At 54.2% G+C, this 12,512-nt stretch overlaps 1 protein-coding gene across 1 annotated transcript; it reads right to left on the bottom strand.

Moving 5' to 3' along the window:
- Window positions 1-103: 103 nt before the first annotated feature.
- LOC135324807 (SUN domain-containing protein 3-like) lies at window positions 104-11,169 on the bottom strand. Its single transcript, XM_064501743.1, has 13 exons — window positions 11,048-11,169; window positions 10,878-10,937; window positions 10,371-10,541; window positions 9,802-9,883; window positions 9,348-9,412; window positions 8,306-8,358; window positions 8,044-8,084; window positions 7,695-7,791; window positions 7,030-7,114; window positions 6,351-6,463; window positions 5,577-5,744; window positions 5,125-5,211; window positions 104-4,943 (listed from the first exon to the last, which is right to left on the bottom strand). Exons 3-13 carry the CDS (start codon window positions 10,537-10,539, stop codon window positions 4,824-4,826), a joined length of 1,080 nt encoding a protein of 359 aa, XP_064357813.1. The 5' UTR covers window positions 10,540-10,541; window positions 10,878-10,937; window positions 11,048-11,169; the 3' UTR covers window positions 104-4,823.
- Between the last annotated feature and the right edge of the window lie 1,343 nt (window positions 11,170-12,512).

The raw sequence follows: 12,512 nt of genomic DNA, 5'->3' as shown, positions 1-12,512 counted from the left end.
GGGGGGGGGCGGGGTTGGGAGGGGGATAACCCAAGGAAATAAAGTGGAGATATCATGCTAGTCTTTGAGCTTGTATGCCGTTAAGTGACATTAGAGCATCATATATAGTCACAATTTTATTATAAGCATGACAGAAAGCTCTTTTTTCTTACATGCGTCAGGCTCTTACGAACTTGTCTTTCAATCCTGGCCAGTCACGTAAGTAGGCCTTTCAAAGAAACAACTCTCTTTAAACCAGTCTTGGCGTTTTGCAGCCCTTAGGCACCCTGTTGTTTTGGACACGGGTGCCATTACACACGGAGTTACAGAAAAAGAGTAGAATGTAGCTCATGGAGTCAGCCCTTCAAAAGGCAGAAAATATCCCACTTCAGCTTGCTTGCCTTGGCAGCCGTTCCTTGAAAGCAGTGACCAAAAGAGTATTTAGGCTAGGTGCTGAGCTGGTGCGTGCAGCCTCTCAGAGCAAAGAGTAGCTTTGCATGGAGCCGAAGAGACGTTTCAGCATGCCGGCTGCCTTTTCTCCCAGGGGCAGATACCAGCCATTTGCAGAGCCAAATCTTACAGGATTTGGGGTTTCTTTTTCTTTTTGGGGGGGTAATAAATGAGGAAATATGGTAGTATTGCCATTTGGAGAGTGCACGTTGCAACCTGAATTATGACTCCTGTGACAAGCAGTTCTGGGGTACAGAATGCACGGTGGGTGTGGAAGTGGCCCGCATGCCAAACGCATTGTGCCTTTTTCTGTGCACTGTTTGCAGTGATGAACAAATGAGCGACTTCAGCAAAGATGTGAACCTTGACAGTCAGCTTCTCCCTCCTCTTTTCCAGGAGCTGTCTAGGTACTCTGAGAGCAGTTATCAAGGTGTATTACCATTAATACACCTTCAGTCTTTAAAGCGACAGCATACTGCTGGCTTTGTGTCTCCACTGCATGCGTCTGCCCATGGAGATAGCTACCTTTGGGCTCTGGCTGAATTTTCTGGCCTCAGAAATTTATACCTCCCATCTAGGTAATGTCCTGCTTTTCCCCACAACTTCAGGTAGGCCTGTATGTCATGGCCTTTTGTGGGACAGAGATTTGATGGGAAAAGGACACAGGAGTTGTGCCAGGTGGTGGCTTCCCTTGCGACACCGACCCAAGAGACTTCCCTTGACCCTGCAAAACTTTCACGGAGTCTTTGTCTCTCAGTGCAGGAGGAGCATTTGTCTTCTCACTGGGTGCCTAGTTTCTGAGTAAGTCAAGGTGGAAGAGTGTGGAGTAGCCTTTGTTGGGGTGCCTTTGCCACTGTGTTGGGTAGCTCCAAATTGCCGGACACCAAAGCCTTGGCAGTGTAGTTTCCTGGGGATGGGGTCTTCTGTCTTTGCTCGGGTGAGCAGGGAGAGCAACCCCCACCTCGGGCCCCTCATGCCTGATGATCCTCATGAGTCAGGAGGGACTGGGTGACTGGTGTGTGGGGTGGGAGGGGGTGCCAGGACGTGCTTGGAGCCAGGGACCTGGGAACAGCTAAGCTCTGGCAGGCCTTGCTGGGGATGCCCCAAGGAGTGCTGGAATGGGGGAGGACAACGTACCACAGCAAAAGATGCCATGAGTGCTCCACAGCATTGGTGTGACTGGGATGGCGTGGAGGACTTCAAGGCCTTCAAATGTGGAGCCCAGCTTCAGCAAAAAGTGCTCTCAGGTGGCTGGAAGCGTGACAGAAAAGGCCGGTGCAGCCAGAGGGACACTTCTTTGTCCAAGGACATGACATTCCTATCTCTTAGCCCAGTGAATAATAATAGAGCAAGAGATGGAATGTGAAAATCCAGTCACTTCCACAATTATTCCTTCCGTTTACTTGCACACGACTCATTGTTTTAGAGTCATTTACCTCCAAGCTCTCTATTTTGCAGAAAGAAAATGTTCTTGCACCTTACCACTGAAACAGAGTCACTCAGCAGACCAGGGTCTCTTTAGCAAGAGAGTTTGCATCCCTAAGCAGCATTTTCTGCCTCAGAACAACAGGTCCACGGCTGTATTATCCCACCACAGCTGATTCAGCAGAAAAATACTAAGTCTCCAGATTTCCCTTTTTGACCTTCTAATCACAGTAGGGAAGAGTGCTTTGCAATCGGCTTACAGGGTCCCTTCTATGTGAGCCTGGAGAGTGCCTTAGTGGTCATTGCCAGTGTGGAATAAGCTCTCAGCTGGTCCTGCGGCAAGCCGGCTCAAATCCTGCTTTCTGAGTGGCTGCCCACCGCCCTGGAGCAAGCTGGAAAACCTGCCCGGCCACGTAGCTCAAGGGTGGCCCCTAGCCATGCCCTGCTCATCTGTCTGTGGTGTCTCTGTAGGTGTTTCAAAGCAGTGTTTTCACAGGAGGCATTTCTCTCCAGCTCCTTGCTTGTGAGGCAGCAGCGAAGCCTCCCGCGCACGCACATCTCTTCTCTTGGACATCACTGTCCCCAGACACAACCGTATACTGAATGCTTTTTCTCACCCCAGATCCCTACAACAGCCTTTGTAACGTGGGAAACATTTCACATAAAGGGATGCTGTCATCTGCATTCGAATGTTTTTGACCATTTTGGATGGAAACTGCCCTGGCCTCGTGACCTCATGCTCAGCTCTCTTTCGCTGAAGAAGTCCGAGGTGATTTTCAGTTAACTCTCTGCAGAAGCTCAGCTGCATCCTTAGCTGTGGTGCAGATGGGTGTCCCTGCGTGGAAGAATCGTGTCAACATGCAGTGGCAGATACCTGAGAAATGTGAGAGGGGAAATGCCCTTCTGGCTGGTGTGTCAGTCCCTCTGATGGAGGAGGATGTCCAGCCTGTAGACGTCTGTCCAGTGCAGCAGCTAGCCCTGAGATTCATATGCTTCAGTCAAAGTTCTGCTGCTTTTGAAGTCAGTGCCAAGAATCACCGGAGAGTGGTTTTCTGTGGTGGATTGATGCACGGACCCCGATGTGCTGGATCAGAATCCACTTTATTCAAGCAAGCAAGCCCTTTATATATGCTGTAGCCCGGGTCGGTACTTTCCACAGTGATCTATGGTACTTTCCTGAAGGTCATGTTCCCATCACCACTCCTCCTCATTCCGTGCGGCTACTACCTTATCTACATACTGCTATTTATTCCTCCCAAGGCTTTTGGCTCCTTAACTCTATCTCGTCCAATCCCTTGCTGTCTGCTCCTACAGTTTTCAAGGTGCTGAGAGCTCACCAGTGCTGATTTGCTGGTCACTGTCAGGATTTTAAAGTCGGTGGCTTCATCTCACTTGCTTGGTCTCTGTCATGGAAGGAAAGTGTGCAGGGCCTCATGAGAGCTAGACTTCTCTGGCAGTTGATTTCCCAGCCCACCCCGGTCACTGAATGATGTCATATCTCTTGGCCTTGTCAACTCATTGGCTCAGCACTTCTAGGGGACTGGTTTGATGTCCAATAGAAAAGCTGTGAGGATACCGGCTCCGCTTTAGGAGAAGAGGCAGAAGAGGCCAGGTTCTTTCCAAGCGATTTCTTTCAACCTTGAGTTGGCCCACTCTGCCCAGTATGTTCACTTCCCTACTTGCTCAGAAAAAAGAAAGTCGTCTTTTCTGAGAGAAACACAGTAGCGGAATTACATAATGTGCTTACAGCGATCAGGCTGAAGAGCAGGGAAATGTTATGCAGCGTTTTCTGAAAGACCCTTCCAATTAGTTTGTTGTCATGTAAGATTCATGGAAAGGCAGAGACAGCACTTGGCACACTTGATATTTCCGTGTTCTTTGCCCGGTTTCAGCAAGGAACTACCTTCCCCTTGTTGCTTCTGTTGAATCCAGTCTCTTGGCTTTCTTTTTAACCTTTTCTTGTTTCTCCAGTTTTAGTTTCAAGCAGAAATACTGACGTGACAGTTTTCTGGGTAGCCACCAGTCTTCCCAATGCTGTGAGCTTTCTCGGGGAATTCAGGTCTTAGCATTGGCTCTGTGCCAGATGCTTAGCTCATTTAGGAGGATTTCCAAGGCTGTTTCACCAGAGGTGAGATTTCCTCTTGCTGTAGGTCTTATTTGGGGGTCTTTTTCTTTTTTCTTTTTTGAAAAAGAGATCTATGCCATTTGCTTGATACCTTGCTTTCTAAGCAGTTAACACAAGCAGAGTTTCACACAAATCCATCTCAACTGGTAGTGTTTTATATCTGCATTGTGTTAGTACCTTGAAATGAGGAAGACACAAAGGTGTGGAGAAGCATAGTCAACGTCTTACAATTCATGGGTCCCTTCTTCCTCTTCCCTTGTTGGATGTGAAGCGTCATCATCAGAGTCATCTTCGAAGAGCTGTAGAAAAGCAGCGGGAGATAGTGGCAGACATCTCCCATTACCTCTGCTCTCCAAGGAGAAAGAGGGACTGTCACGTTAAATCAGTCCTGCATAGCTTGAAAGTGCCTTGGAGTGCCTGACCTGGCAGCGTCAGTGTCCTTCCCCTGCCATGGTTTCTGCAGGTCACAAGCAGGGTCACGGTGCAGCCAGCAAGGAAGGGGTGGGTGCTTTGAGGATCATTAGCCCCAGACTCTGCCAGGCTCCAGCTTCTTCCTGCGAGGAGTTGGGGGGAGCCTTAGTCAAGCACCAAGGGATGCAGGAGAAAGGAAGGCCCTAGGAGCATTGTCTGCTTTGGCTTTATTAGGAAAAGATCTGTACAGTGGAGAGAAAGTGGAAAGGCCGAGGAACAGCTCAGTGTATGAAAGCAAGAAAGGTGCTGGTTTTGACAGCATCTAGGAAATGACATCAAACTACACCAAACACAACAGCCACCTCTGTTTTCTTTTCTTTTTTTTCCTTTTTAATTACTAAAAAGGTTTCCTGATGTCTTCGGGCTAACGGCATTACTTCTGGCTTGCTCTCTGTCCATGCACCTGTACTCGGTAAAGACACGTGTATTCTGTGTTTCCCCAGTTGCTCTGTATATTAATTTTTATATATTGAAAGGCTTTGTGAAGCTGGTTCTGCAAAGAAAAGGTGGGAAAGCAGCATTATTGGCCTATAGGGATCAACGAGTACAATCAGCATAGGAGCCTCTGCCATCACTGGTGCTGCCCAGGGAGCCACTGTGAACGCTGGCTCTGCCAGGCGCTTGGCAGCACACCGGCCTTGCTCCCTGGCATTGCCTGCATGCACTTACTGTACCTTCAGGGGGAAGACCTGAATGGCCTCCTTCTCAGGGTCGTACGTGAAGGTGCCAAGCAGAGCGTCTTCTCCGTCCTCATCCAGGCCCTCAGAGACAAAGCACAAAGGGAGCAGGTCAGGCGCGACCCAAGCGAGGGGAAGCACACACAGCGCTTCCGGAGCTGCTGTCCGCCCACCCTCTCCCGCAGCTCTAGCAGGAGCCTGGCACAGCTTATGGCGCAGCTGACTCTCCTCCCCGAGCTTTGCCTTCAGATGCTTGCCCCAAAAGCACTGAACAAGTCCTAAGAGGCAGGAAACCACCACACCACCTGAAATCGCCCCTTTGGGCACTGCTGTGTGTGCTCAGCAGAGAGCAGCACACAAATCTCAGCAGATGCGCAAGAGAAGCGAGGCCCTGCTAGGGCCTTTCCCCACAGCCACATGCCAGCCACACGGGCGCCACAGAGACTTACAGAGACAGCAATGTCTTTGGGAGAGCTAGTGCTGCTGCCAGGTGGAGGAACTCTTTTGGAGACGTGCTGCATGGTGACAGCAGTTGGCCAGATCCGTGCAGGCAGCCGAATGACCACCTGCCCCTGAGACCCTTGGAAAGCCCAGCATTTTCCAGGAGTCACGTCGGGCTGAAAGCAGAAAACAACCACAGTGAATGGTGAGGGAGGGACGGGGACACCAGCACTACTCGTGTAACAGGAAACACAGGCATCGGCTTGTCCAGGTGTTGTGTTTGTGCTCAGAAATGAGCAGCACGTGGGAGGCAGTGGAGAGAAGCGGGAGGCCTTCTTCGCCGCCTGCTCAAGGAGCCTCTCGGGATGACTGAGGAAAGGAAGACCTGCGGGGTATGAAACATCTGCTACTGCACCCCTGACTCAGGGCCCTGCAGAAACCTCTCTCTCTGACCAGCCCTTTGCAGGCCCTGCCACCTGCCACCCCCTTGGAAAAGGGCCGGCCAGAGAGGAGGTGGGCAAATGGGCCGGCCTCGAAGGAGAGACTCTTCACCCAGCTGTGACCAGGGATCATGGGCAGGGTGCCGCCACTGACTTCAGCTCATCTGAGTCGTGCTCCTGAGGGAGCCGCTGCTTTCTAGCAAGTCAAGCCCCAGGTGTCAGGAACCTGATCACCGCTGGGGGCTTGAGCAGCAGCGCTGGGCAGAGGGGAGATCCGCTGGGCTTTGTCCCCAACTGTGCAGGAAGGAACTAATCCCGCCCTGAGGATTGCTGCTGCAATACCTGCAAAATGGTATCTGGCGGGTTGGGAGTACACAGGAACCAAAAGGTCCTGCAGAGCCAACTCTCTCCCCACGCATAGCTGCTGGATGTCCTCTGCAGATCGACTGCAGCACCTGAAAGGGAGACGGAGCTGCTGACTGTGAGAGCCCACGGCCCTGGTGCTTACAGGGCATTGCTAACGTTGGCTGCAGTCTGAAGGCTGTCTGTCCCTGCCCCGCTCAGCACCACAGTGTTGCAGGTGCCTAGGGAAAGGAGGGCTCCCTGGGCCTGCTCACTGCTTCTCTCTCACAGCCCCAGGGAGAGAGAGGGCTGCAGGTGCTGGCAGACAGCAAAGCCCCGTGGGAATGACAGCAGACCAAAGCTGAGGTCTTGCTGTGTGCACAGCAAAGCACAATGCAGCCATTGCCTTTTGGTCAAGAGGAAAGCTCCGTGGAAAGGAAGACAGCCTCTCCGTCAGCACAGGAAGTTTGCAGGGCAGTGCCAGAGGCACCAGCAAGGAGCTCCAAGGCAGGACTGGGCATGAGTTGGAGAGGGCCCCTCTGCCACCGCCTTGCTCGTGGACCCCCCCATGTCCTTTCATCTCCCTCCACCTTGGCGAGCAGCGGCTGCCACACGGCCTGCCTTTGGAAGTGCTGTACACAAGCACCGCACAAGGAGACTTGGCTTGCTGTGTCCACACCTGTGGTTTGCAGAGCCCAGTCAGGCAGCTGCACGTGGCCTTCTGCAGTCACCTCAAGCAGTGCCTCCCTCATCTGGTGAAGTTCCTGTCAAGGACAGAACCAAACACAGAGAACGACCACATCAGTGGGCAGCTCAGTAGGACTTGTAGTCGGAGCACAGAAGGGAAAGGGAAGCGCCTGTGTCGGCAAGGCAAGACAAACCTTGTGCAAAGAGCTGAAAGACCCCATGCTTTCTGAGGAGAAACGTGAGCAGTGGGCAAGAACATCCCTGTGCACGGCCACAGTGCGGATGTGGGGCAGGTCCCACCCCTTGGTCTCCACCCTCCCTGCTCTCTAGCTCAGCCTGTTTGATGGGCTCAGGCCCCGCCAGCACCAGCTGGTCCTGCCAGGGCCCCTGTGTCTCCGGAGTGCTGCAGGGGCCGGGCCAGAGCTACCCGAGGTCCCAGCACACCAGGACAAGCATGTCAGGAGTCCTCTGCTGCCAGAAGGACCCAGTGAAACGTGGCTAGGAGAAGGGGCTTTCCCACAGGGAAGCTCAACCCACTAGCCCCTGGAAAACGACGGTTGGGCTCAGGCAAGCAAGAAACCACCACCACCAACCCCAACAAGTGTCTTGCCAGGGGTCCTGCTCAGCCAAGCCTTCTTTCACAAAATGGGGCATCACCTGCTTCATACTGCCGATCTCCCCACTCAGGCGGGACACCTCCTCCTTCAGCAGTTGCATCTTTTGGGCTTGTTCTGCCAGCAGGCTCATCCAGTCCCTGCAGTCAGCGAGAAGCATCTGTCACGGAGCTGCCCAGCCCCTGCGAGGAGCCTCCCCGCTCGGAGGAGAGAAGAGCTCCCTGGGCTTGGGCCCCTTTTGCTCTCCGCAGTTTCGCAGTGCTCCCCTGCCCCCCTGCAGCTTTAGCAAAAGGCAGCCACAAGGAAAAGACAGGAGCCCTGGGCAGTGCAATTGGCACATGCTCAGCTGACACTACTGCATGAAATCAGTGCCCATCCGGACAGTGTCTCACTGTTTGGCCTCCAGGTCTGGCACCAGCCATCCCAGCAGCTCCTGAAAGGGAAGAGCCTTGCGTCAGCATAGCCACCAGCACAACTGCCGGGGCTTCCCAGAGAGGCTGCTCGAGGAAGGCCCGGCAGAAGTTGCTGCTTCGCTCTGGCAAAGGGAAGCTTTGCCGAGCTTGCCTCTGCAGGGAGGGATTTGGGGATTTGTGCAGCCACGGCCAGCACCTCTCCTTTGCAGGAGTTTCCCATCCCGCAACAACCATCACTGACCTGTGGCACTCCTTTTGCCCACGCTGGCAGCGACAGCACACAGTAGACACCAGCTGTAATTCACAGCAGCAGGAAAGAGCTAGGTTACTAGGGTTTCCAAGGCTCCCCAGAGTCAGGCTGCTCCCTCCCAGAGCTGGGTGGCAACAGGTTTGCTGAGCATGTAGGGAACTGGTGCGGAGAGAGGATGCGGCTCCAGCTGGGGCCCTTCCTGCAGGCCTTGAGGGTCTGCAGAGCTGTGAGCTGCAGGAGTGCTTGATGCCCCACAACTCCTGCCCTTTCCCCTCCCTGCTCGCGGGAGCACCACAAGCAGCACCCAGGCGTTAGGAGAGGTACTTCTGCCTCCCGGGCCCTGTGCTGCCCCACGGAGAAGCCCCAGTGCAGCTGGGCTCTACTCCCAAAGCCATGCACGTGTCTGACCGCGGTGGCCCGTCACCATCTCTGCTTCCAACAGCACGCCTCCGAGCAGGGGGCAACTGGAGCAGCAGTGGGAGAGGCAAGGCAGGGGCTGGCCTGTGCTAGGCAGGGGCTCACAACGTGCAGCTCAGCTCTGCAAGACAGAAGGACCTGCTCCAGCCTCACCTTCACAGCTGCCAAGACTTTGTTCTCCCTCAGCTTGATTTGGAAACGCATACTGCCTGCTGCCAGAGGCTTGCGGAGTACGCAAGTGGTTTGGTGCAGTGGCAGGAGGAGCATGGCTGGGAGACGCGCAGTCCTGCCTGGATACTCGGACACATTCAGGGAGCACTTGGGCTGTGGCAGTTTCTATGCACACCATGGAAAGAGGAAAGCTGGGCCACAGGAGGGACCTCTGTGGTGCATGAGGTCCTGCTTGCTGCACTTCCTAATGCTGTGTGCATCTCCACCAGTTCTTAGGCCGGGTGTGACCCACTTGTACAGAGAGCATCTCTGGAGCTCTCTGAACCGCAGGAATGGGAAGCTGAACGGTGCCCCAGTGGCACTCCGGGGCCTCTCCCGCACGCTGACACCTGGCATCCAGCACGTCCGTGCCACTGCTGGCAGCTCTTTGCTCACAAATACTCACCAAGAGTGAGAGGGATGCCAAAGAAGACTTTCCAGAACCCTTTCTTATTCAGGGAGATCTTTTGCCTAGAAAAGAGGCAATGCTGTTGTTACCGCAGTTGCAAGCTTTGGGCAAGCCCATTCACAGTGAGCACGTTGCCGTCAAAGCGGAAAAGCAGCCGTTTTGGAAGTCTGCTGCTGCCAGAAAGCTGCCAGGGCAGACTCCAAAAGGCACATGGTTTCTGTCAGCACCGTTCTCCACCCCGGGCAGAGCTTCCTGCAAGCAAGTGCCCCAAGAGCGCCTTCAGAAGAGGCATGAAAATCATCGAGGGAAGCAAACAGATCTAGCAAGTGAAAAGAGAACATAGGGGTTGAGGTGTGCTTGCTGTCCCTTTCGCTCTGAAAGCAGGCCTGTTCCCACTGGAGATCACAGAGACCTTTATGTTTTTGTGGTGGGGGCCGGGGAAGGTACTCACATGGCGGAGACACAGGTGCTGATGAGTCTCCGCAGGAAGATAATGGCCATCGCCAGGTAACAAGTGATGCGGGAGATGATCCCTGGGCAAAGAAACCAGTGGCAAGTGAGGTCTCGCTCCTGTGGTCCCTCCTGCGGGACTGCCAGGAGTTTCAGCTCCCCGTGGGAGGGACGCACTGAGCCCCTCGTGCTGCCTCCACAGGCAGGGTCAGTGCCGTGGCCGTGCCTTGGAGCAGGGCCACACCGGGGAGCCGAGGAGCCGTCCCCTGCAGCCACTGCTGCCGCAGCGCGGCCGGTCAGGTTTTGGTAGCGTGTCCCACGGGTACCACAGCACCCCACAACAACAGGGAAAGTAGAGGTCATTGCATCATAGTCACGTGATTGCTCTAAACCCCTCTCTGCGACTGTGATTTTGTGATTTTGCGGTTTCTGCGGGGTGGTAAAGCCTGGGCGAGCCAGGCTGGGTGGGCGCAAACGTGGAGCCTTTCTGCATGTAACGCGAAGCAGCAGCGTAGCCGAGATGGCCGAGGGATGGGCTCGCCCTGAGGGGCTCCACGGTGTGGCACTTACCAGTGTTGTTCCTGGCGCGGTGGCTGCTGTTAGTGGGCGCCTTACTGGCGACGTTGAGGACGACCTCGGTCACCTGGGCCCCCAGTACCACCTCGGAGTCCCGCTCGGCAGAGGCTGCCGGCGTCTCTGGGCGGCGCCATCGCCGCTGGGGAGCCCGTCTCCTCGCCATTGCTGGGAGGAAACAAGTGCTCAGCTCCCGGCCTCCCTTCCACACACACGCTTTTTGCCCGATTGGGCAAAAAGCCACAGAGCACCCTGAAAGGAGCGGGCCTGCTGAGAGCAATGAGCCGTGAGACCACGGCGAGCTCCCTGCAGCAGGCTGCGGGCGTCCACAGCCCTGCGGGGCAATAAGGGATGTGCAGCTGTGACCTCACAGAAGCCCGTGAGGTGGCGCGAGGCGTGATGTGATGTCACAGCAGAACATGCTCATCCACCACCTTCCCGGGGAGGCCCAGCCCAGTCATCCCTTATTAACAGCATCACTAATATTTCCATGTTCATCTTTACCAGAGCTGTTGTGAGATTTTTCTTCCTGCCGTTTTTGGATTTCTCCATTAACTTCAACATCTGCGGGCAGAGAAAGGAAAGGTTTTCGTCTCTCCTTCCCTGCTCTCCTTCCCCCCCTTCCTGACACCAAGAAATAGCTTTCCCTTCTCCACGCCTCTCTTTACGCTTACCCCACACAAGCAAAGCTGCTTTTGGCTTCAAGGGCTGCTGCACAACACTGTGTGGAAGATGAGCCCCGCTGCTGTTTTCTGACCAGGAAAAGAAAATACAGCCTGGTCCAAGTTGAACTCCCCATTGCCTCTGGAAAGAGCTGGTCGTGAAGAGCAGGAGTCAGGAACCGGCCTGATCATAGCTCCCTGTGCCGCCTCCTTGCCCTCGCCAGCAGTGTCCCCACTGCAAGAAAATGCCAGATCTACAGAGGGATTGACAGCACAAACATGTCCAGGCTTTGCCCCCCGGCTGCAACCTCCTTACGAGCCCAGCACGCTGCTGCAAGACTGTGGGTGTGCAAGTGGCCCCGTATGCCAAACACGCTGTGCCTTTTTCTGTGCACTGTTTGCAATGATCAACAAATGAGCAACCTCAACAAACACGTGAACCCTGACAGTCAGCTTCTCCCTCCTGCTTTTCCAGGAGCTGTCTAGCTACTCTGAGAGCAGTTATCAGGGTGTATTAATGGTTACTTCGGTCTTTGAAGTGACAGCATACTGCTGGCTTTGTGTCTCCATTGCATGGGTCTGCCCATGAAGATAACCAGCTTGGAGCTCGGGCTGAATTTTCTGGCTCACTAATTTGTTACCTTCTTTCATAACGGACAGTGTGCAGAACACTCTAGCATTAAAAAGTCACTCACTCTGCAGGTCCACACACAGCCTTAGTACAAACGTTTGGAAAAATAACCAGCCTCCATGGTGCTTTTAGTTCCCAGAATTGGCACTGTTATGCCTGGGAAAACCCTTCCAGCTCCCAGCTCTCAGGCGTCCTCTCTCGTTTGGAAAACTGGTTTGCATGCCAATGCCGGGAGCATCAGCCAAAGCTAACAATTCTATTGCAAATGCCAGCTTCATGTGATCCTCTCCAGCTGCAATTACAGCACCGGCTAACGTGTGCCTCGCACTGCCATATTATCAGGGAAGGCTATTTCCCAATGCCTCTCGTGACAGCAGCGGGTGACAACAAAGCTGGCGTTTGCTTTCAAATAACAACACTGCTGGACTGTTGGCTGCTGCAGCAGAAACCAGGTAAGAGCTGGGCAAGATTGCCCACATGGTTGTGCCCTCCTGGCCCAATGCATCTCTTGCGGAGGTGGGGCAGGAGACAGGGCAGACAGGGAGCTCAGGCAGGCAGGCGGTCCCTCCTCCCACCAAAGCCAGGATCAGCAATGCCTGAGCCACAGACACTCATCTCAAACACCTGCACAGCAGACTCAGAAATGAACTGTCACAAAGAATGATGGGCTAGCTGCCAGCGCCTGCTTGGTACTAGTTTGGAAGCTGGTTTTTTCCTCAAAACATGCCCCTAAAACTGGGAGCAGAGTGAGCAAATGCTGGCAGAGAAGTGCTCTTCTACCATTTGCTGGGGGCAGAGAGCTGTTGATTCCCTCTGAGAAGAGGGTGATCCTGCACATGGAGCGAG

Source organism: Dromaius novaehollandiae, chromosome Z (assembly GCF_036370855.1).
Source record: "Dromaius novaehollandiae isolate bDroNov1 chromosome Z, bDroNov1.hap1, whole genome shotgun sequence".
NCBI lineage: Eukaryota > Metazoa > Chordata > Aves > Casuariiformes > Dromaiidae > Dromaius > Dromaius novaehollandiae.
Note: the sequence above shows the minus strand (reverse complement) of the source record. Positions and strands in the feature narration are given on the sequence as shown.